This window comes from Belonocnema kinseyi, chromosome 5, assembly GCF_010883055.1.
Source record: "Belonocnema kinseyi isolate 2016_QV_RU_SX_M_011 chromosome 5, B_treatae_v1, whole genome shotgun sequence".
Taxonomy (NCBI): Eukaryota; Metazoa; Arthropoda; class Insecta; order Hymenoptera; family Cynipidae; genus Belonocnema; species Belonocnema kinseyi.
In genome coordinates, this window is record NC_046661.1 from 117157551 (window position 1) to 117181793 (window position 24243).

Sequence of the window (24243 nt, forward strand, 5' to 3'; positions counted from 1 at the left end):
GTAATATATTAAAAATTAATCATAACACTGCATGCTAAGATTCACTCAATACAAAATATTTTGACAATAACCCACCGACTTGGCCATCATGAAAATTTAAATTTGATAAAACCATAAGTTCAAATATTTTGTCACAAGAATTTTTAATAACAGTGGTTATTGTTAACTTCAAATATTTTTGTGACTAGCAGTCATTCGCCCAATAGCTTAAAACATTTCCAGTGCAAAAAAATTCTATGTGAAAAGGTCAAAATTTTTAATCTGTTTATTTAATTTGTTTACAAAAATTTAAATTGTTATATTTTATCAAATATTATTAAATATGTATTATTTTAAGGAATACCTGAAGTCGTTCTGGTCACTGAAGGAAATTATAATTTGAAAAATCTGAAATTCTAAAATTTTGCCACAAAAATTGTTTATCACAATAGTTATTATAAACTTTCAAATTATTTTTGTTTTTAAATGTCATTCCTACATTAATGTGAAGCATTTTTAGCAAACAAAAATTTACCGAAAATTAGACTATTTGTCAATTTGTTAATAAAATTGATTTATAACAAATAAATTTATAAATAAACAAAGTATTTGTATTCTAAGAGTCCCTAAACATTCATTTAAGACAATATAAAGTTTTTCTGATCAGTTATTAAAGCGAAAAAAATGGTCAAATACAAAATTTTAGTTTTTCCATACTTTGAGTGGAAAAGTTATTAATAAAAAAATAGAGGAGACAAAAGTTCGGAAAGTCAAGATCTACAGAATTTAATAACCTTTAATTTAAAACAAAAATTCAAAATCGCAAGAAAATTGAAGGCTCTGGACATTTTTGAATGAAAAAAGTGCATTTCCTCCAACTATGCGTCATGAGTACATCACGTTTGTTTATAGAGTTTAATAGCTTATAGTCTGTTTATTTTAGAAATGAGGTTTGCAATCATCGACATATAGAAATGGACCGGTAACGCTTCGAGAAGAACTAAAATGGGCTCTAGAGAGAGAAAAAACATATGAGATATAGACCTGCCTTTATCTATTTCAGAACTCTGTCAAGTGATTTGGTGGCCCCGGGTATTGCCTAAGTATTCTGTAGGGTTAATTAAAAAAAAGATAAACAATACATTAGAAATTTGCAGTTATAATAAATTGAATTTTAAAGAACATTCATGTAAAATAACCTGTTTCAGATAGATTATTTGAAAAACTTGGTAACCTTGAATTCTTCTTGAAACTGTCAAAAATTTGTACAATATTTCTATAACATAAAAAGTAATCATGTGTATTGCATAGGTACAAAACTTCATATTTTGAGGTTTTGTTTTTGTTGTAACATTTTTTATTTTACTATATTCAATAATTTTACTTACGTGTGAAAACATATACCCATATAAACGTCTTGACAATGCCCACAAACTACACAGGCTGCCACCATTTTTTATATTTATTTACAATAAATTATGATTAAATAAATTATAAATAAATCAGTTCTGAAAAGTGCGATAAACGTCACATTATTGGGGCACTCGCGACACAAAACATATTTTAATTATTAATATATTTATATTGGATATAAGTGTCATATGTTTTAATAATTCTTCTGATCATGTATATGTTTTAAATAATTTTGTCATTGAGGTCCTAAAGATTTTAATTTTTTCATTAGCTACATTTATAATTTTAACAATCAATCTTTTTTTTAACTAGAACAAATAATAAAATCAATAATATCAGCAACAGAAATCATAGAAATATGAAGTTCGAACTGCTTTCAAAATGTATCTCATAATTCAATTTTATTCATATTAAACTACTAATTTTTATGACTTTTTCTTTTTTTTAATAATTACTAATAGTTACTCTTCTTTTTTCATATATATTTTTTTGTTTATTCACAAAGAGCATAAAGTTTTTAATTGTTTTTGCTTTTTCTTAATGCGATTCAATGAAAACGTCAGGCCTACTTTTTGTGGCGCCATCTGTTGGATTAGTTGGACGCAAGTCGATGTTTATGGATCAACCGTTTTTTTCACAACTAAAATTAACCTAAAAATAAGTTTGGAAACACTCAAAAAGTATAAAATTTTGTCGCCGTTTATTCACGTCGAATTGTTTGATAAAAGTCGTTTCTTATCTTCTCTTTTATCACTGATATAATAATGAATTGATAAAATATGCATTCCAAATTGCAGAAGTCTTAGAAATTTGTTATAAGTTATTGTAATCATTTAGGTGATAATTCAGTATTAAAAAAATGACAACTATTAAATTGCAAAAAGAAATATTGTTTACACGGCTACTGATTTCGTAACTTAAGTTACATTAAAATATTTTTAATAATCATCTGAAATTTATTATATATTTAATTTTTTTTAGAAGTGATAAATTGAAACACAATGTATTTGACAGAAAGAAAACATAAGCATGATTATTTTTTGGGAATTTGGGGTTTTCTTATGCATCTGATTATTTTATGGGGGGCTATGGATGCAAATTTTCATTCTCCGATCATACAAGGTTTGCCGACGATACCAGTTTCTGAAAAAGGCCCTGCAAAAAGAGTTTTACTTTTTGTAGCTGATGGTATGCGATTTCGAACATTTTGGGACCATCTTCCCCCTTACTTAAGGTAATTCATTTGCATATTTTGAAAATTTGTAAGAAGGAAGTGTCTAAACGTACCGAAAAAGTCCCTTCAAAAGTCTCTTCAAATACACGATGTTTTAAAATAGAATATTTGAATTAGTCGAATTTGAATTAGGCACTTAGCAATTTCTCTGAAATTGCTGAGTGTACCCATTCTTATACATAATAATTTGAAGCTGAAACATTCTAGAGCATGTTGAACATGTGAAACTGGATATAGAAGTTGTCATCCAATATAAAATTGGAACAGTTACAAAATATATATCAACGGCAAATATTTCAACTTGAGCAATTTTTAATCTGAGTTTAAGCATACTGAAGCATAGGGCGGAGTGAAAATGCCAAAATAAATCAATTCCTTTGAGCTGAAGGAAAAAAACTTGTGGGTTGGCATTCCGCAAAGGTGAAAAAAAATTAAATCAGTGAGAAAAATGTAACGATTTCAAATTTTTAATATTTCCTATTGGTTCAAACATTATAAGGAATTTTTTATATTTATAGCTTTTACTAATGAACAATAATGAAAAATTGCAAAATTTAAAAATAATTATTTTTTTGCTCAATAACAATTTTGTTGAAAAAGTGCAAAAAAATGTTTTTTTTTATTGAGTCATATGCACATATTTAAAAAAAGATGAACAAATCGAACATGCAATTTATTTAGCTGGAACTAAAGAATCATTTCATCATTTCGTTTTTTGGGGAAAAAAACTTTTGTCGTGATTCAAGATTTTTGGGATATTTTTTGTTGTTGCTATTCTTGAACATTATAAACACCATGAAAAAAATGTTTACCACGAATAGAAAAATAATAAGATGTTTCTTTGCTTCAAACTAAAGAAATTTCAGCTTCCAATCAATCCAAAAAAAATATTTTTGTATATATTCAAAAAATTCGGAGGCAAATTTTTTTTTAATTAAAAAAATTTGAATGGTAAATTTCAAAAACAAAACAGATAATATTAAGCGCTTTCAATATTTTTCTCTACTTGTTTTGGATGTCGAGCCACAAATATCGTTATCCCTTAGCTCAAATGATTTGATTAATTTTAGCATTTTTAGTTTGCTCTACTGAAAAGTGTAGTTTTAAATTGATATTCAAAGTATTAATTATAGTAAGGAAAAAATGACATCTTAGAAGAAATATTTATTCGAACGATATTCAAAATATCAACATTGTGTATTTAACTTATTTTATTTTTTATTTTACTTTTTTATGTCACTGTGAATAGGTTTTCAACGGCCTCGGTATACCCTTTTTCGTGAGAAAATTACTCTATTTCCCTTATTTTGAGCTCAACGAAATAATAAAGCAAAAATTGATAGCAGCTATTGAGAAGGTAATTAAAGGCATTACAACTGATGATCTGGAATGTCTTGTACAGTTCTGGTAGGAGAATTGGTTATTATTTATATTCTAATGGTGCATACTTCGAAAATATCTATCTACAACTAAGAATTACAATTTCATTCACTTTTGAAAAAAATATGAAATTTTATTTGAATTGTCTGATTAAGTTGTAACTATATCGGATTAAAAATGTAGAATTTCCTCTATTAGATGCGGTTTCACGTTTTCCATTTCCTGCAGGCGTTAAAAAAGAAGAGCTGTTCACTTTTCACAACTTCCTGTGGGACCCCCTGTAGATAATCACTAAATTTAATGTTATTTTCACGCATGGTAACGTTAGCTTAACGTTAATCTAATTTAAATTCAGTGTTTTTTAAAAGCAAGGCATTGAATTAGCCTAAAATGTCGAATATAGTTATAATATACGCTATAACTAGATTCGACGATGGGGTTAACTCAGTTTAATTTACCTCACAATTCTAGCACAAGTCAACGCAACTTTAATTTTTTGAATGAATCGAAATGGTGGTTGCCTACTTCAGGGATATCAGATTTTTTGAAATGCTCTCAGAGATTAGCAATTCCAATGATAAAATAGGTACAATTTTAACAGCAGTTAAATCTGTTTAAAGTATGCATCTAAAATCTGGCAAAATTTAATTTGCAGCATGAAATTAAAAAATGAAGGCGTTTGGGGTATATCACATGCTAGAATGCCTACAGAATCACGACCAGGCAACATAGCAATCGTGGCTGGACTCTATGAAGATCCAAGTGCGCTTTTTAAAGGCTGGAAAGAGAATCCTGTCGAATTTGATTCTGTTTTTAATCAAAGTTACATGACTTGGGGATGGGGAAGCCCTGATATCATTTCCCTATTTTCAAAAGGTCAGTAGAAAAAATCGAAAGTTTGAAACTACCAAAAATTGAATTTTCTAAATGCTTTTTCAATTTTATTATAAATTAAATTGAATGCCAATTTAGTTTTAGATTTAAAAAATCACTCTTTAAAACTTTCAGAACCAATCTAAAAATATATAATTACACATTATCATAGGCAGCAACAGAAACTTTATGGGTAAAAGTTATCCTTCTAGTTGGCAAGACTTTGACACCTCTACTTCAACTATAAGACTGGATTCATGGGTATTTGAGCGCTTTCTACAATGGCTTAAATATGATGCAAATGCAGTCAAAGATCAGGACAACATTATTATTTTCTTCCACCTCTTGGGCTGTGATACGGCAGGTCACGCCAGTAAACCTCGCTCGAAGTAAGAATCAAATTATTTTTTGTAGATTAGACCAAGAAAATCTTTAAAAACGTAACCTCTAACAAAGTCATCTTATGTAACATAATTGCACAAAAAGTCTTAAAACGAGAATAGTACATTGAGCAACTAGTGCGGGCAATCGCTGGCCCCCCACGAGTTTTTTAGGCCATTTTTTTATAAGTGCGTAATCAGGGATGATGGGGCCGGATAACGTGGGGCTCGGAAGGCGGAACCCTGCTACAGAAGAAAAGCATCTACTGATTTATAGGCTAGTTAGCTATAAAAAATAAAAGACTCGAGATTCCCCGAGATTCTATTGATTCTTTTTAATACCAAGAGGTGGAGGAAGGCGTCGATTGCAATAATTATTTAATGGGAAACGTAGTATTTTGCTGTTGCTAAAAAGGCGTGAAAACTAGAATTTCTTAAGCACATATAAAAAAGGATGTTTTCAAACATAAATGTGATCGGCTCATTAGAGGAAAATATATAGCAAAGGAAAAATTATTTCATGAGAATGTTTAATTTGAGTATTCAAATTTTTATCCTGCTGATTTTATTGGTTGCATACTTTGCTATATTTAAATACATGAAAACAATAAACATGATATTGTTGACTCGCAAGTTTGATATTTTCAGGAATTAAATAATTTCTGGAAAACGAGTGTCATAAACAATATTTCGACATTTTATCTACAATGTTCAAAGATAAAAAGAGAGCACAGTACTCCTCAAGCATTGACGGGTTCGATTAAAATTGAATCAAAAGCTGTTTAGATAGGTTTTTACATAATTATTTATAGTTGCCCAAACCACTTACACTGAAATCATAGCTGATTTCCTTTTTGAGATGCCAAAAGGATGTTTCTTGACTCAAATTAAGTTTCTTCTTTTATTGCAGGCTGATAAATAAACGAAAAATGAGTGAAAACATCCTTATTAAAGCTATGGCTGATGGTGGCCAAGGCTTTTTCAAAATGTCCATGACCATATTTTCCGAAGATTATTTATCTGAATTGGATAATGGCAATGGTGTTCATTCAAATATACAATAACACTTTGATATATCAACTAAGAAAAGGATATTATATTCTGAGAGTGGAAATATTGGTCATAAAAGTAAGTTGACAAGTGTACGCAGATTGATAACAAGATTTCTACAGTAGATCATTGAATTAAAATGGTCTGCTCTTTTCAAATTCGTAGTCAAAAATAGGGATTTCCATTTTAAAAAATCGTCTTGACCTTGAAATGACCTTGAAAATTAACCTCAAAGTCAAAATCAAGGGCACAGTTAAATGGCCCCCTATGTCCTGGTCAACTTTTGTCTGAACTGTTTTTTTGTACATAAGGCAGTCTAGAAGATATTTGGATCTATAGATTAAAATAGGTTACCCTGCATAATAATGAATCGAATAATTGCCGAATTAATGCTTCTACAAAAACGACTCGTTTTTGCCACTTCAAAGTTTAGAAAAAAACATTAAAAAATATTTATATTTAACACTTTTCATACTTGCGGGTGGGAGGGGGGAGGGGCTGACGACCGGCACTATTCAGAGAGAGCGGGCGCGAATTGGATGGTGCATCCACGTGCTAATAGTGGGGGAAGTTGAATTCCATAAAGATACTCCTCTGCCAGTCCATGTACGGCACTATTCAGAGAGCGGACTGTGTATAATATATGTATGTAGTTACCATCCAGTGCAAAGTATACTATGATTTACTCGCAGTAACAATTGGAAAACGTAATTTTGGGATATCTCGATGAGGGGATCAGCTACGATTTTAATGTAATTGGTTTTGGGAACTATAAATAGTTATTTACTAGCCGCCGACAACATTATTACGCCGAGAGTGATGACGAGAGCATTCCCTCAGCAAAAAGATCCAGATTTAGCGTATAAACTGAGCTCCAGAACCTGCAAAACCAGATTAATTCCTTGACTGGGCTGCTTTCACAAGAAGTTCAACCCCAAGGCGACTCTTAAATTCGACGTCTATACCTTCACAGAGCGTCAGAGTCCTGCACTTCGGAGACCTTAAAACTAATATTGATAAAAAGAGGACTATACGAATAACTAAGAAGGAGCGCCTGGAGGCCCTTCATTTCTTACAATATTTCAATTCTCCGGAGTCGAGGGACTTCAGATTTTCGAACGCTTTGAGGGATTTTATCGCTTCTCCCGGTTTCGCAGATCTAAATGTAAATGAAGAACTTTATAACCTTGATATAAAGAAGGATACTTTCTTAGCGACTGACAGGGTCCTCGCCGGTTTGTCCAATGCTTTTCTTGAGCAGAAGGAACTTTTGAGATCGCGTCTACAATCCATCATCGACTGGCTTTTCTCGAATCCGGATATCCTCGATCCTGATAAACTATTCGACAGTGTCGCATCTCTCTTTGGTCCGGGATCTAAAATCCAGAAAAAATTCAATCAGATCATACAAGTGATTTGTGGCAAGAGAGCACAGTGCATAGAGGCCAGAAGACAGCATCTTATTTCCGAGCTACGGAGCAAAAACGTCCAGATGGCTCTTCGCAAGGTTCCTCTCAGTTCCGAATACCTTCGTAATAAGGGCGATCTTTCTGCTTTAATCCAATCTTCAGGTGGCTCTTAAAATTGGTTAAATACCCCAGCTTACATAACCTCAAAAATAGTTATAAAGGAGACGTTGCTCCTCGCAACTCATTTTCTTCTCGGGTTGCTCAAACTTCAGCGGGACCATAACTGTCTTCTAGATCTAATTTCGATTCCCGCCGGAACAGTGCAAACACTAGAGGCGCATTTCAAAGGCCGCAGTCAAATCCTAAAACTTCTGGCTCCTTTCGCAAGAAACCAGCTGATAAGTGACAACCAACTACCCCGTGTCTTATCAGGGGGCCAATCGTCTCTTTTCCAAAAGATATAAAGAAACATGGGATCCCTGCTAAACATTCTGAAGCTTATATCTGGCGTCCGAACCCCCTTAATCTCGAGACCAAACCTTTTGGAAAATTGGAAACGCTCCAGGTTCTCCACAAATCTGTCTTTACAGATGTCTCAGGAAATAGAGGTCCTAAGAAAGTAGAAAGTAGTGGCGCTATCATCACATAGGCCCAAGCTTCATCTCGAGAATTTTCCTCTTACAGAAGAGCAGTGGAGGACTCAGAGCGATTTTCGACTTACGAGACCTCAACCAATATGTCAAGGTAAGCATATTCCGACTTTTCTCTCACCTAATGGTTCCAGATTTCCTCCAAGATGGAGACTGGATGGCTCGCATCGACTTGTCCCTAGCCTTCCTCTACGTACCGATAGCCGAATCCTATTGGTGCCTCTTTCGTTTCGTCTACAACAAGGAGCTGCTTCAGTGGACAAGCTTGTCGTTTGGTATTTCCGCTGCCCCTTATATCTTCGCAACCATTTTAAACTGGATTGCAGAGGTTCTACGATTGCGCGGTATGAGGGTACTCGTATAACTAGACGACTTTTTTCTCATCTCTGAAAGCAGGAGCAAGCTGAAGACGAAATGTTTTCTGAACCCTGGTCAGAAGGTCGAATTCCTGGGCCTTTTTTGGAATATACAAAGCTCCCTTAACGAACTTTCTCACGACCGACGCTGCAGATACAGGTTGGGGAGCCCAGATCGACGGCCTCCACATTTTCGGACCATGGTCTGAGTCCCAGAAGAGCTGGCATTCCAATAAAAAAGAGATGTTCGCATTTCTGGCCGCTATAGAAAGGATGCCTTTCCAACTTCGGGACTATCACATCTTACAGCAGACAGACGACCGCACTCTTGTAGCTTACGTCCAGAAGGAAGGAGGCACAAGGCCCTTCCAACTCCTGGACCTAGCCTATCAACTTCTCAACACTCTGGACAGAAACATCACCCTCTCTGCGTTTTACCTGCTAGGAAGATAAAACAGTATTGCGGACCGACTACCGAGAGGACCCACCCCCCAGAGTGGTATCTGTTACCCCGTGCAAAAAAGAGGATCTTTGCTGAATGGGGCGTTCTAGACATCGATTTCTTCGCGTCAACAAGCTCAGCAGTAGTCAAGCAATGTGAATCGTGAGACTGCAACGATCGTCACGGCTTATTTATAGACGCCTTTAGTCAGCCTTGGCACTGCAAGCTCGGATGGGTCTTCCCACCAACTTGCGTCATACATATAGTCCTCGCTCACCTGAACATGTGCGAAGGACAATTCCTCCTAGTAGCGCCAAAGTGGGAACAGATCTTCTAGATGGCCGATTTATCGTACGGGAGCAAGGAACAGCCACCAACGATTCAGAACCTAGAAAGCTCCCTGATCGACACAACCACGAACCAGCCTTCTCAGAAAGTGGAACGTCTCACACTCCAGGTTTTGAAAATTGGGCGTGTCATGACATCGTTAGAGATTGGGCCCCTCTGTCCGAGAAGATGGGGGTCAACCCAAAATCTCCACAAGGTCAAGACGTGGCCAGATTTCTAGCGAACTTGTCAATTACCGAAGGCCTGTCCTATAACACCATCATCCTTCATAGAGCTGCCATTACTGCCTTCTGCGCTGATGGATCTGCCTCAGACGCATCTGCTGACTTCTTAGTTCGACAAACCCTTAAGGCTATGTCGATCACTAGGCGTCGTGAGATCAAATCCCTTATCTGGGATGCTCAGATTCTCCTCAACTGACTAGCTAAACCTACAGGCAAACAGGCTCACTAGCCCTCACACTAGCCCTGGCTGGCGAATTCACGACCTGACACTTTTAAGAATTTCAAAAGACTATCTAGAGAATCCTGGAGATGAGATAGTCTAAAGTCTTCGGTTTGTTGGCATACACTTTGCTTTTAAGAAATTCCCGCAAGAAAAATTCCGGTGCCGTTAAATCGGGCGATCTCAGAACGACCGCGATACTTCTGACGATACGCACGCTGTGTTGCAACAACTGAACGATTACATTTAATGAACATTGTTACTATTTCCGCGCGTTGTGTAGGCGTGAACCGATTCATGGTTAAAATGGTAATGCAAAAACCTTTCCAAAATGTGTATTCAATATTTCCATCGACCACCTTTAGATGTCGCACCCTGTATATGCTCTACTCAAAACTAAAAAATGGCATTTATTTTTACCTATCTCTTATGGTTTACGAGATAATTGTTAAAAATAACTATAACGGAAGGTTTCCATCAGGTCTTAGTGGAACGTTCCACAGAACATTCCGAGGCAGTAGATATTTTACACGCTCAGGGAACGTTGCATGCTATTGGGGGTGTAATTAAATTTACAAGTAATAAACTTTATCATAAAGTAGATGAAATCCATAATCATATTTTACTATGTCAATTTTCATATTTATTGTTTAGAATTATTTTTCATCGATCTGTATTTAATTTCACAATATTTTTGTACAAAAAAGACGTTTATTTCTTTTAATCAATAAAGTGATAATTATTTTGATGCAAATAGTTTCAAAATTAGAGATTTTTATTTCTTTACAATATGATTTGAAGATGATCCAGTCTAAAATCTTAGGTTTCTTATAAGAAAAATCGAAATGTTTGAAAATTAGTTGCTTTAGCACTGGGTGTGTGTGTGTATACATACCGGATAACTCAAGCTCATTCCGATTGATTCCATGCAATTCCGAATTCACTCCGAATTATTCCCATTCCGTCTGAATCCGCCAGATAACGCGAGCTCATTCCAACTGATTCCGTGTTATTCCGAATAATTTTAAGCCAATTCGCCATTCTATTTGTGTTCTTCAACTTACGTTTCAAATGCAATGTGGTAATTGTATTCGAATCGAACCGGAATCAGTCTGAGTGAGCTCGCATTATTTGGTGGATTCAGGCGGAATAGAATTTTCATTCTAATATGTGCGGAATCATTCGGACTGAATGAGGAATGGCGCGAAATCGTTCAGAATGAGCTCGCATCATGAAATGGATTCATCAGGAATAAAATTGTTTGCTGTGGAATGATTCGGACTATGAGTGGAACAAACGGGATCATCTGAAATGATCTAGCGTATTGCGTCGGATTCAGACGGAATGAAAATTTTATTCAGAGTGGAGCGGAATCATTCTGATGTAATCGCGGAATGATTCAATACCATTCGGAATAATATTTCGTTATCAGGTGGATTCAGGTAGAATGAAAATTTCTTTCAGATTTATGCGGGCTCATTCGGAATAATCGTGAAACATAAATTCGGACTATGAAAGAATTAATCGTAATCGGACGGAATCATTCGACCTTCAGGTCGGAATCATTCGGAAACAAAATTTCAAATGCGTTCGTAATCGATTGGAATGACATGGAGCTCGAATTTAAACGGACTCAATTTCTTTCCGAAATTTCCACCATGAATTTTACATTCCAATTCAGTCCAATATTCCAAACATATATAGTAAGATACCTTAAATGGATTAAATTGAAACAAAATAAAATATGTTCGCACTGGAGTGCAGAACTCGGGCCTGGTCGGCACAGCGACGAACATGTTTTTTCATATCAACACTCAGGACCGCATATATAGTCTCAGAACCTGGTACAGCATAGCACAGTAGTTCCTAGAGATGAATGATGTAAACAACTTCTGATAGGGCACTGATTGCCCAATCAATCGTCGGCTTGATTGGGCGGCTCTCCAGCACAAGGTTAAAATACCTAATTAAAATAAGTTTAGGGAGGGTTTCAATAGGAATAAATAGAAAAGCGATTAATGAAAATATATTTTTTTAAAGATTTAATATTATTGGTCATTAATTAAAAATTGTATTTGATCCTGATTTAACTTTTAAAAATTTAGAGATTATGTCCAGAACTTGAAGTACATAGACTGGAGAATACAGGAAATTGTGCAAAAAACTGAGGAGGTTTTTGAACCGGGAACCACTGCCTATTTATTTACATCAGATCACGGAATGACTGATTGGGGTTCTCATGGTAGTGGTTCCAAAGATGAGACAGAAACACCCTTTGTTGCATGGGGTGCTGGCATCAGCAATAATTCAGAAAGGCAAGACATTGAACAAGCAGATATTACTCCGTTCATTTCGACCCTTTTAGGACAGTCAATTCCTGTTAATAATGAAGTAAGTACTTTATTTTTCGTAAAAATCTTAATATTCTTAAAATACGAAGTCTAAAAATTATTCTTTATTCTGAGAAAAATCGGTCGTTTTCTTTCATATTTTTAAAATAATATTTTTGGAACCTTATGACATTATGACAATGAATAAATATTCACCTCACTGATTTTTTGTTTTAACACTAAGGGCATGTAATGCTTCGTCGCGTGGCAAATCGGAATTCCCCCGATTTTTGTCCAAAAAAATTCAAATTTGTAAAAAGTGAACTTAGAAATGCTATAAAATATTACAACGGACATCCCCAAACTATTATTTGAAGGATAATGACAAAAAAAATGTATGCATGCGCACTATTTTGAGGTTAGGATCGGTTTTCAGCTCTCTGCCAATCCAATAATGTAGGTCTCTGTCATATTGATGTTGTCGATTCTGTTTTTTCTGCAGCAAGGTCTAGGCCGTGGTCTTTCATCCAACCAATCACTCAGCGCATGACCGTTGAGCCTGCACCGCAGTTCGTCTATGGTTCTTGCAGCGATCACCGCAAAAATGTCGCCCACGTACCCCGTGAAGTATGGGTCGTCATGCATCTCCATTCTCAAAATCATTCTCAAGGCTGCTCCAGCCGTAATCTGCTCTCTTCGCATACCTTCAGTGGAGTCGTAAATCAACACTATCAGAGAAATCTTTTCAGCAAGAAAATTTGTTACTTTGGTACATCGACTGTTACTTTGGATGCATCGACTTCCCGCTTCCACTTTTTGTATTGTTTCCAATACTTCCCAGATCAACTTTATTGTGGATCTTCCTTTTCTAAACCCGTGCTGCCTCCCGGAGAGATCTCACGCTGTTTGTACGGCAGCAAGCAGTCGAGGATTCAGCATCTTCTCGTACAATTTCGCAGTTGTATCCAACTGATCAGAGCCAGACTCTGGACTTTTCACTGTTCGTGAAAGAGTCCAGCTCTAAGGTAGCTTTTCAGCATGTCCAGTGCGATCTGCTGGCAGGTGCCCGCTATTGTTTTCAGGGCTTCTGCCGGGATTCCAACCGGTCCTGGAGCTTTCTTATATTGCAGAGAAGTCACGGCTGTCCTTAGTTGCTCCTCGTTGAAGAGTGGGATCTCCATTATTGGGGTTCTGTCTATGTTCTCCTCTCTAATCGGATGGGTTGGAAAGAGCGCATCGAAAATATTACCAATGGTTTCGGCTGTCCTTACTTTGTACGCTAATAGTGCTCCAAACATTCGGGTAACTTTTTTATACCCAAAGTAGTTCAGGTCTGCTTTTTGCTTGTCCTGATAACCATCCTTACCGTTTGCTAAAGACCTTCCGTCTATATTTTGGGCTCTGTTTTCGGAGCTTTGAGATTTCTGGATTCCACCGGTAGGCAGAGGTCCTATTTCTGTGTCCCTTTTTGCGGGGCATTGAGGCGTCAAAGGTCTGGTGTAGAAGCCGCATGGTAACTGCCATCAATTCTTTCGCACTCATGCCAGCTCTCTCCAATAGTCTATTCTGTTGCTGCATTTCCAACGTTGTTAACCAGAAGCACTCGTCTTGATGCCATATCCATTATGCACTTTTCACGCGAACCTGAAATGGGCATTCCCCATTTTACTGCCTTGACGTTGAAAAATACTGAATAGTATCTTCAATAAAATATAGTTTTTCCTGAAAGTCCTGGATGCCTTCGCTGGGCGTAAGGTAACAGATCACTTATGTGATACCTTTTCTGCTAATCCACCCGTATTTGTTTCCAAATTCACGGAATTTAATAGGAATTTTCCTTAAATTTTGTAACCAGATGGCTGCTGCGCCAATGTTACCCATGAGCCATGCTGCACAGTGAGCTGGGAGGCCCGGTTTTTTGGCCAAAAGATGGAAAACTTATTAAAATGTAGGTACTAAAATAATTGTAATTACACTTTTATATAGTTTGTTGTGTCGCTGATTCCGAAGCTTATGTCAAAATAAAAAAAAAACACGTTGGCGGAACTCTTTATCATCATTTATCGACGAATTCTTGGCAACAAATGAATCTGGAAAATCTGAATTTAGGCAATCGACATTTTTCTTCTCAAATATCACCTTTAGTCTTTGTGATGCTTCAAATCCTTAATTGAATTTATTTTGCACTATAATTTTAGAGATTTTGTATCGACTTTATTTAACATCTAAATTTAGTTTGGATAAAATGTAATAAACAGTCTGTTTCACATCATTTTTCGTAAGAAATTGTTCTAGAATTTCTCTTTCGGTAAACATCCTGATTTTAAATTTAAAATTGTGATAATGAGAAATGACCAAAATACATTAAAACTAAAATAAAGCTCACAGAAAGAAAAGAAATTGAACTCGAAATAATTTTGAGTTGAAAACTGAAAGTCGATCGAACCTGACTTCAAAAATTGAAACAACTGAAAGTGCCATGTGAAAAGGTCAACACAAGCGAAATACGAGATGGAAGTATTGGGCAGTCAACGTCGGAGTCGTTCCTTTGCTAAAAAAGTATAGGTAGCAATTACCAACTATGTCATTGTAGATCATTGCAAGTTGAAATTCCTCCTTTAAGTGTTATTTTATTTATTTGTCAATGTCTTGAATATCACAAAATACGTGATAAGTTTAGTGGCGGGGGAGGTCTGCCAAAGTATCAGCAGGGGGGGGGGGGGGGGGGGGGGAGAAGTTCCTAAAAAATGTATCACGTATTTTGTGAATGACCCCTAATTCACACTTATTTTTTAACTTGACATTACTGTTAACATGTGTAAAATTAAATTAATCAACATTTCATTTCGGTTAAGGGTGCTTTAACTATCCTTTAATTACAGTGACATACTTTTTTTCAAATTTAAAACTTAACCTTTCGCCAAAAAACCGGGTCTCCGAGCCCACTGTTTGTTTTGGTATGGCTGACTAATTATCAGCAGATTGATCTTTTTCAACACTTGCTGTGTTATAAGATCGTCCCACTTTGATGCAGGGGGCTTCCAGCAATGTGTTGGCTGCTTGTTCGATCCTGGATGAGTTATACGATAGCCATAATCTGTTCTCTTCGATTAGGTTTGGTGATCAAAACCTTCACGTCTCCTGCATTTGCCTCGAGGTATGTTTTAAGAGCTTGCTCTATATTCTTCTGTGTCATGACCCAGTCGAGATCAATGTTCTTCCGCATGATCGTAATTTTGTTTTCCATCAGTTGTACTTGGTCCTCTTTAAATGTTTGCGCCAGCCACCGGTGCTTTCACTCGATCGGAATCAGCATACACTTACTCATTATCGGTTTGAATTCGGGGTTCCTTCCCCTAGCTTGTTCTTGTTCATCCTGGGTATTTGATTTCCCCTGTACCACCCATATCTGGGAGGCATGCCCCTATCCGCAACCTGAGGAGGCGCCCAATGGGGGACTAGCATACACCTGATAGGATGCCTTTTTTATGTTAGCTGAAACTTTTTAAAAATATGAGGAAACATAAAAACGTGGGGTTTTCCTGAAAATCTTCTTTTCATGTTTTCAAAACTCGAATAATAAAATAAAGAACATTTTCTGGAAGGACCAACCTTTTTTATTTTCAACCATATTTGTTTAGAGTTTTTGCTTGTATAGGATATCATCCTAACAGTTTTATGGAAGCTTAACCAATTTCAGATCGGAAAAATATATTCTTTTTTTAAAAAGGTATATTTGTATAACTTTTCTAAATACATGATCTTTTATTTGATTTTATTTTTTAATTTTCGTTGTTTGCGAGAAAAATGCAAAAATCCTATTTTTCAAAATATAATTTTTTTTCGACGTGAAGCAGTGGTTTATTAAGAACTAAACTAAGAAGACGTTTAGTACATATTACCATCTATTTGTACAAAAAATACCATTTTAAAAGTGTCATTTTTCAGAATTTTTTAATTTTTTCGCATGAATTGAAAGAACAAGAATTTCTACTTCGAACAATTAAATAAAATCCCGAATGACTGTAATAAATAAAAAAATGTGCTTAAACTTTGAAATACATGTTCTTTCTGTCTGATTTGAAATTAAATTGATCCATTGTTTAATTTTTAGAAAAATAATAGTTCGGAACTTCCTATCTTCTAAGAGTTGACATCATGCAGTATTCGAAATTTTGTGGGTAATGATATCTGTAACGAAAAATGAAAATTAATTTCTTGTTTCTTTTTTTTTCACACATATAATTTGAACTTACGTACTACAAAAATTCAAATTTATTCTCGGCAATGTAGTATTTTTTTAACAATGTAATCATCGGAATATACTGAAAATCCAATTTCAGAATAATTTTCGAACATACTTTTAGCACTGGAAATTTCCTAGTTATTTATTAAAATTGCATGATCTGAAATTTAAAGGTTTCAAATTAAAAAAAGTGCTTTAAAATATAAAAATGGATTGCAGGGTGTTTTAAATCTGAAGCTATTATCTCCTGAAATAAAAGAATACGGAGCTCGTGCCTTTCTCCGAAACATAAAACAACTAGTTTTGCAAGTTAAAGCAAATCGAGAACTTAGCCTTGGTAGCAATGACATTAGCACACATTGGAGAGACGAAGAACTGCACAAAAGGATTCATCAAATTGAAGCCCTAATACGAGAAGGGAAAATTCCGCAGAGTATGGACGTGGCCGAAAAAACAGTTTTACTGGCTAAGGAGTCTTTGTACTATTTTCGTCAGTATCAGAGAAATAGATTCATGTTATATTTGACTTTTATGTGGTTCGGTTGGATCGCTTTATTGTTCCTGAAAGTTGCCGGAAAACCTCGACGGGACGATCAGTCGTTCAAATTATATCTACTGAAATTAGGCTTCTTGGGCGTCATTTTTATTATGTTTATTGAATATATAGGTAAGAAAAACTTAACATGAAATAAAAAAATCCATCAAAGAGTTATAATTCATCTAAATTCCATCTAATTTATCTAAATTTAATCTAAAGTTACAATTCTTTAGTTTCAGGTTATCGAGATGCGCGTCTATTATTATACGGAACTGTGGCGATCTTTTCCATGTGGCTGGCGATACGAGAAGCAATTGTTACTGCTCCTTTATTGGAAATACAAAAGTGTACTTCTCCTCAAGTCGGAGTGATAATGATAATGGTTCTTATTGTAATTATGTTCGCTGGGCTGATTTACAGAACGATTTTCAGTTTTGCAATGTGTTATGCTGTCTTATTGCAAAAAGTGTTAATAAAAGATAGTCATCCGTGGCTGTTATGGACAGGATTTGTTTTGGCGATATTTCCATCTCTGCCTGTTGTCGAACCACAACCGCGAATTATTATTGTGTAAGTTTATAATTGAATGGCTCATCATTGTCAATTAAAAATAGGGTGATTCCGACATAGTTGACGATTAAGTGATTGCCAATGATCAACAACGTAATTACATTTTTCTTCTCATGCTCAACTCATGCTTTCTATACTTTCTAATTACGAATTACATTCATTTCAGATTTATTAGCTTATGTTTAGCTGGTGTCGCATGTTGTAAAAGGAAATCTCCAAAGATACTAAAACTTCTAGAAGTTCTGCGCCTGATATTAACTGGTCTTGTGTGTATGGAATATTTGGAGGGTCGTTCTTGGATATCTTGGACGATATTAATAAGCACACCTATCTGCATTTGGGCATATTCTCTAGATTCTAGACAAAGAATTATTGGCGCTGCTTTACACTTATTGTGTCCTCTTGCCTTACTATCTGCATCTTATGAGCCTGTTTTCTTTCTGACACTTGCTGGCCATTTACTATGTTGGCCACTTGCGAAAGAACAAAGAGAATTAGAGGGCGACGATAAACATATGAGCATGCAAGATCTTGCTAGGGCTGCTTCTCTGGTATCCTTTTTAAAAAAATTGTCAGTGGTAGATTATTCACTTTTATTCTAAAATCTATTTATTAAAATAGGGAAATTGCATGAATTTTCGGGTAATATATTTTATAAATGCTGTACGAGATTCTCAACATTGCAGTAACTTTGAAAAAATGTCTGAATGTTCAGGGTGGTCGGAGGTAGGGGAAACGTGATAATCAGGAAAAATGTCAGCGAATTTATAAAAGGAAAATTTTTTTCTCCACTCTGGAGGCTTCATTTTTGAGAAAATTTATTTTGTAAATGAGTATCAGAAACTAATATAACTAATATAGTACAAAATATCGATACAAAATATATAACTGACAACCTGAAAAATCATTGCAAATTAAAATAATCAGAATATACAATACTTTTCGAGATATAGGAAGGCCCGTGGCAGTGTTTTAAAACATTTTTTTATTTTTATTTTTTTAAATACATGTTCTTACAGGAAGTTTCATTGTGCTTCTTTTTTCTTTGTGAAAAAGGTTCTAACTTTCTTAGTTTTTGGAATAATGAAAAAGATTTTTTCACAGCGTAAAATAGTTGTCATTTCTGATTTAAGCTTGCTCTAAATAATAAACTGTTTGGAGCTTTTACTTCAAAATTTGTGAAATCATGTGTGAAACTATACTTTAGGCGGTATAGTAATTTAAGTTTCTCTTCTTTCTCATGAAAAAAGTTATTCATATTTTTATGAAGAAGTCCAAAAAAACATTGAAATATTTTCAAGATACATTATTCTAGTAAGAATAGTATTTAATAATTATAAACCATTTATTTTTAAAAATTCAGCTGTATATCAATTTGTTATAGAAAGAAATGATTGAGTCTTAAACTCGTTGTAATTTATTATCAGAATGATATTAATAACAAACAATTGTCATAATTTGAAAATTTATAGAAAACTCATAAAGTTATAAACAATTTTTTCACCTTCTAAGTTTCATGGGTAGACCAATTGACATAGTAGAAAAGTTCTTGTTGGGATGAGAATAATTAATTAATTAATTCATTACAATTCTTTATAACTTTAGTTGTTGTTTATAAATCTTCAAGTTATGAAAATTTTTTCTTAGTAATACCATTCTAATAATTAATAATATATAGTTTTAAAAAATTATTATTTTTAACCAACTGATATACTGATATACAATATATTGTTGATATGAACAATTTTGCCGCTACATTAGTAGAATTATTGTTAAACACAAAAACAAATACGAGAATTGGATTCTTTTTTTTTGTGAATAATTAAATTAAGAGTATTTATAAAAAACAAAATCTTAAATCGTTTAAGTAATGTATACTTCGGACTAGAGTAGTTAAAACTTTCAAACTTTAATAAAGAATATCTCGGTAATTATGAGAGGTTAATTATTTTTAATATAGGTCTATGCGTTTTTCTTGATTTTCTCTATAATTTGAGATAATGTTTAAAACATAATAACATAATCATATCATGGTCAGCGATATGGAAAAGACGCAAAATAAAATTTTTTCAATAAACTTACCGTCACAGTTGTGTTGTACCGTTGTATTTCTAATATACTTCTTGGAAAAACAAACGTTCTTTCGATATACGCGGTCTTGCCGTTAATTCCAAATGAATTTGCAATGACAAATTTGAGAATGTGCTCGTGTTGGGGAAAGAAAGCATTATTTTAAAAGTTTTAAAGTAAAGTCTGCAGTTAAAATCATGTTAATTATTATTTATATTTATTTTAAAATATTCGTCTCTGAAAATGATGGAAAAATACATTCTCAAGTTATTTTAATTGATCAACCTAATAAAAAATGCAACAGAAATATTTTTTTAACAAAAGCTAAAGATTTGCAAGCTTATTTACAGGAATTATTTACAGTAAAAAGAAACCCATCAATGCTTGGCTATGAGTGATGCAATGCTGAAACTCTTCAACATCTTTGCTAACGCAAGAATTTTCATTTCTGAAAAACAAAAGAAAAGATTGGAAAAAGTTTTGATGTTATTTATAAATGTGCAGTTGATTTAAGGAGATATGAAAACCATAGGTTATTTTTATTTCATTAACGTACTGACGAGAATGTGACTATTGCTTTACTTAAATTCAGAAGTAATGAAGATAGAAGAAAATCGAAAGATATGAGCTGAGAAAAAGTGTAAAAGAAAAGTGGGGGAAATGGTTGAAAATGAAACAATGATTTAAATGGGATTTTAAGTAATTTGACTGATTCAGGTAATGATGGAAATGTTGTAAATACTAACGTAGTTGATGATGAAACTTCGACTTCTCAAAAACAAAAAGTAAACTGCGGGAGTTTTTCGCTTGTACTGTTGTTTCTAAAGGGACTGTTGATGTTTCGGATAGCACGAGCACTAGTAATGGGAACATAATGCACTCTATTACCGCTACTGTTAGTAGCCTCAGTGGGCATAATTTGGACGATATGACTTATCCGGATGCAGTATTGAAAGAGTTGTCGTGTAGAGGTAAACTTCTTTCGCTAGAAGTTCTTGATTCCATCTGATCCTCTAGAGGAGAAGTTCTTCGTTGAGGTCGTCGCAAGCCTCTTGAAGTGGATGATGTTATGCGTGTCATCCTTCAATTTCAGTAGTGTGTTCTTGTAAACCTTTTTCCAAAAAGTCTCTACCTCGTCTGACTTAGTTGGATTTGGACAGAAATAGGGAGAGCGCTGAAGATCGCGATGGCTCAGTTAGGAACTATTGGTTCTTGCTGAATCTTCCTTCCCTCTTCTGTATTTTTCTCCTTGCGTCAGACAACACCCATATTTTGTTAGCAATGTGCTGCTTAATTGTCAGCAGCTTTGACTTGTTCAGTGTGTGATGGTAGATCTTTAGTTCTTCGGCGAACCTTCAGAACCTTTCGTTTTTTTTTATTTATCGTCGGTTTTAGCTTTAGATAGCCTTCTGCTCATATTTTCGTACGCTACTGTGACTCAAATCTCCTGAATGTGTGGTGGGAAGTGGCTGTGGCGAACCGCCAAATCGACTAGGTTGGGTCCCTTTTTACCTTTTTACTTAAGTTTTGACTTTCGTGCGCGGCGATTATGGGAAGAAAAAGTTTAGGTAAGCAGCTGTTCTAACAGCTACATCTGTTGCCCGAATTGCGCGAAGCGCGGCGAGCCCTGCACTTGATGCGGTTTCTCCCTCGTGTTGGGCGGGCTGCTGTCCCAAATTCGGTGAGGCTGCAGCACTCTCGCCGCGTTCTCAAAGGACGGAAATTATGCCAGTTTACGTTTGGGTCAGCTGCTCATCCAAAATTCGTGTTAGCGTCACACCTAATTAGTTAGCTATTTTTGATTCTCACTTGGAGAGGTAGTAAAATAAAATGCTAAATGATATGCAAAGTACTTCAATTCAACCGACTGTGCAGGAATAATAATAGCGCATGCGCACTTTAAAACATGTCTACTTTCCGAATTAATGCAAAGGACGCGCATGCGCATTTCAGAGATGCATAACTTTGCGCCTCAGCAAAATGAAAATATCCTTTAAAAAATTGTGAGTTTGTCAGGACGCACGGTAGAACTGGAAGTTCGAAAGAAAATTTAAGTGGAATGAATTCATGGAATTTCAGAAATTCCTGGAATTCACGGAAGTCAATGAATTCATGGGATTCATGGAATTTGTCTAATTCGCAAAATTCACAGAATTCACGGATTTTATGGGATTCACGAAAATCAAGGAATTCAGTGATTACAGCATTTGCCTTCAGCTCTTCGCACTGGTCTACGTTTTTGCCATGGAGAATAGATATAAGGAGACCAATCTATAATGCATGGACTTCACCAAAAACGGTCCTTTTTCTGTTGCCAGATGTACGCACACACACATGTGTAAAATCACACTTACGTATAGTTCAAAACTTTCCGAGCCTGGCGTGCCAACCGCATTTTTAAAAAAATATGGCCGCCTCCCATTGTTTGGTTTTGACAGGTCGCTTGAACAAATAAATAATTAATAATCAGGCAGGATTTTGTGAAATGTTTGTGGAATAAAAAATTATTTGCCATGGAAGAGGTAGGTAGTACGTTTATGAAAATATAAAATTACTTTTACCAACACTATGCGTGCCACAGGTATTCGACACGTTCGTAACAAAAACAATAAACATACAACTTACACCACTCTGAAAGTCTTGTACACTATACTTGAAACCACACTTGTTGGAAACTTTCGCTTTTATACAGCAATTTTTAATTTTAACACCCTTGCCTTTATTCACAAAGTATTAATTGTTCAATCATTATTTATTTACATTTAACTCGCGTTCACATCGGCAGCCATATTTTTTTAAAGTGCGGTTGGCACGATACGTAAGTGTGATTTTGCACACATGTGTGTTTGTACTTCTAGTAACAGAAAAGTGTTCATTTTCAGTTCCACTAGTTTGGTCTCCTTATGTGTATTCTACATGGTTATGTTATGTGTATTCTCCATGCAGCTCATGCTGCAAGTTTCACACTGTTCGACAATCGCCTATTTTCCGCACTTGTATCACAAATAGCTCTTCTTGCACCTTTTCCATTTGTAGCATCGGCTCAATGAATGTTGTATGACGTTTAATTGAAATGTTGACTCACTGGAATCTAAGCTAAGTTAAAAAGCTACGTTTTTCCTATAAAATAGAATATGTTTTGAAAATTTAATCTATTGAACTAATATTTATTCAATGTGCAATTTCAAGGAATGAAAGAAACTTTTATCTTCAATTTTGTACGTTATAAAAATCGAACAAATTAGAATATTTTTTTTCTACTATCGAATCGATGAAAGAAACCTATTTTCCATCTTAATATCATTAATATTTTTTATCATAAGATACAAAAATAAAATTTCAAACACAGCCTTAACAAAATGACAATAGATGTTGTACACGCTTCTCTGTTTCTTCGGTACGGGCAACATGGCGAGTATAAGCTCTTTTGATCCAGGATGGACAAGGCACTTCGTCACCATTTTTTCTCCATTCACGATGATGTTCCTTATCTTATTCAAGATAATGATACCTTTAATATTAGTCGGCTGTGCAAGTCGGGCATGTGCATCCTCCACCGTATTTTTAGGAGTGCTTCTACTGGGAGATTGCTTGGCATTGCCCCTGATGTACGGGATAACCAATCAAGGAAGTTGGTTGGATATTGGCAGTGCAATTAGTAGATTTACGATAGCTATCACCTTACCTTGCCTACTCTTAATTCTGTACTATTTAGCGCATCCACTAATGACGGTGAAGATTCCCGCAAGTTTCAAGAATGCTATTAAAAAGGCATCGCTTAGAGTTTGACATTTAATCTTCGTTTGTCAGTGAAAATTAGTAATTACACAGAAAAAAATTGACTTTTCATTTTTATTGTGAATCATTTTATAGTGAGAAAAGTTGTATTTTTTTCCTTCGTTAAATTTTAGCATGTGACTGTAATTTTTGTGGCAGATAGAGAGTAGTATGGAAATGGACGTAATGATTCCTTTTTTTCTGTGTAAATAAATGACAAATGTATTTGTAAATTGAGAGGTAAATAATTTCTTAAATAGAATTAATATTTATTATCAAGGGCAATAGTTCTTCTTGCTTGTAAGGGTTTAAATTATTGTCCTGTGTAACGACTTATTCAAAGGAACAAAGAATGCATTTTGCTACTTAGTTACGAATGTTATACCCATTTTTAATATATCTAGTCAGTATTACTAGTAATTGTAAAATTGATATCCCGTAATGCCAAAACCGCCTTATATGATAAAAACACTGGCAATTTATTTAAACATTGTTCTTTATGTATTAGATAATTAATAAATTTGTACTCAAATTTCAAACAATATTTAAAGTAGTGACCCCAATCAATTTAAGATTACCCCCATACAGAAAAATGCTCAGAAATTAATTATAAGGCATCCAGCAATCATAGAGCGCATAGATAGTGCTGCCATCTCTATGCGTACTAGATAAGTCCCAAGCACTGTTTTATGAAGATACGTGTTTTCTCGGAAAGTTTCAAAGATTTTTTTTTCTTTTATGACCTGACTTTACG

At 34.8% G+C, this 24243-nt stretch overlaps 1 protein-coding gene across 6 annotated transcripts; it reads left to right on the forward strand.

Annotated features, from left to right (window-relative positions):
* Positions 1 to 2075: 2075 nt before the first annotated feature.
* On the forward strand, positions 2076 to 24021 carry LOC117172408 (GPI ethanolamine phosphate transferase 1). 6 transcript variants are annotated; one of them, XM_033360301.1, is made up of 10 exons: positions 3912 to 3983; positions 4205 to 4324; positions 4478 to 4592; positions 4662 to 4882; positions 5052 to 5268; positions 12064 to 12349; positions 16754 to 17201; positions 17306 to 17642; positions 17809 to 18193; positions 23082 to 24021. In XM_033360301.1, the coding sequence occupies exons 4-10, from the start codon at positions 4663 to 4665 to the stop codon at positions 23499 to 23501; spliced, it is 2313 nt and encodes a 770-aa protein (XP_033216192.1). In that variant the 5' UTR covers positions 3912 to 3983; positions 4205 to 4324; positions 4478 to 4592; position 4662; the 3' UTR covers positions 23502 to 24021. The 6 variants fall into 6 exon arrangements, with proteins under 6 accessions (XP_033216191.1, XP_033216190.1, XP_033216195.1 ...); XM_033360300.1 differs by lacking the exons at positions 3912 to 3983; positions 4205 to 4324; positions 4478 to 4592 and adding exons at positions 2076 to 2229; positions 2374 to 2626; XM_033360299.1 differs by lacking the exons at positions 3912 to 3983; positions 4205 to 4324; positions 4478 to 4592 and adding an exon at positions 2076 to 2626.
* Positions 24022 to 24243: the final 222 nt, after the last annotated feature.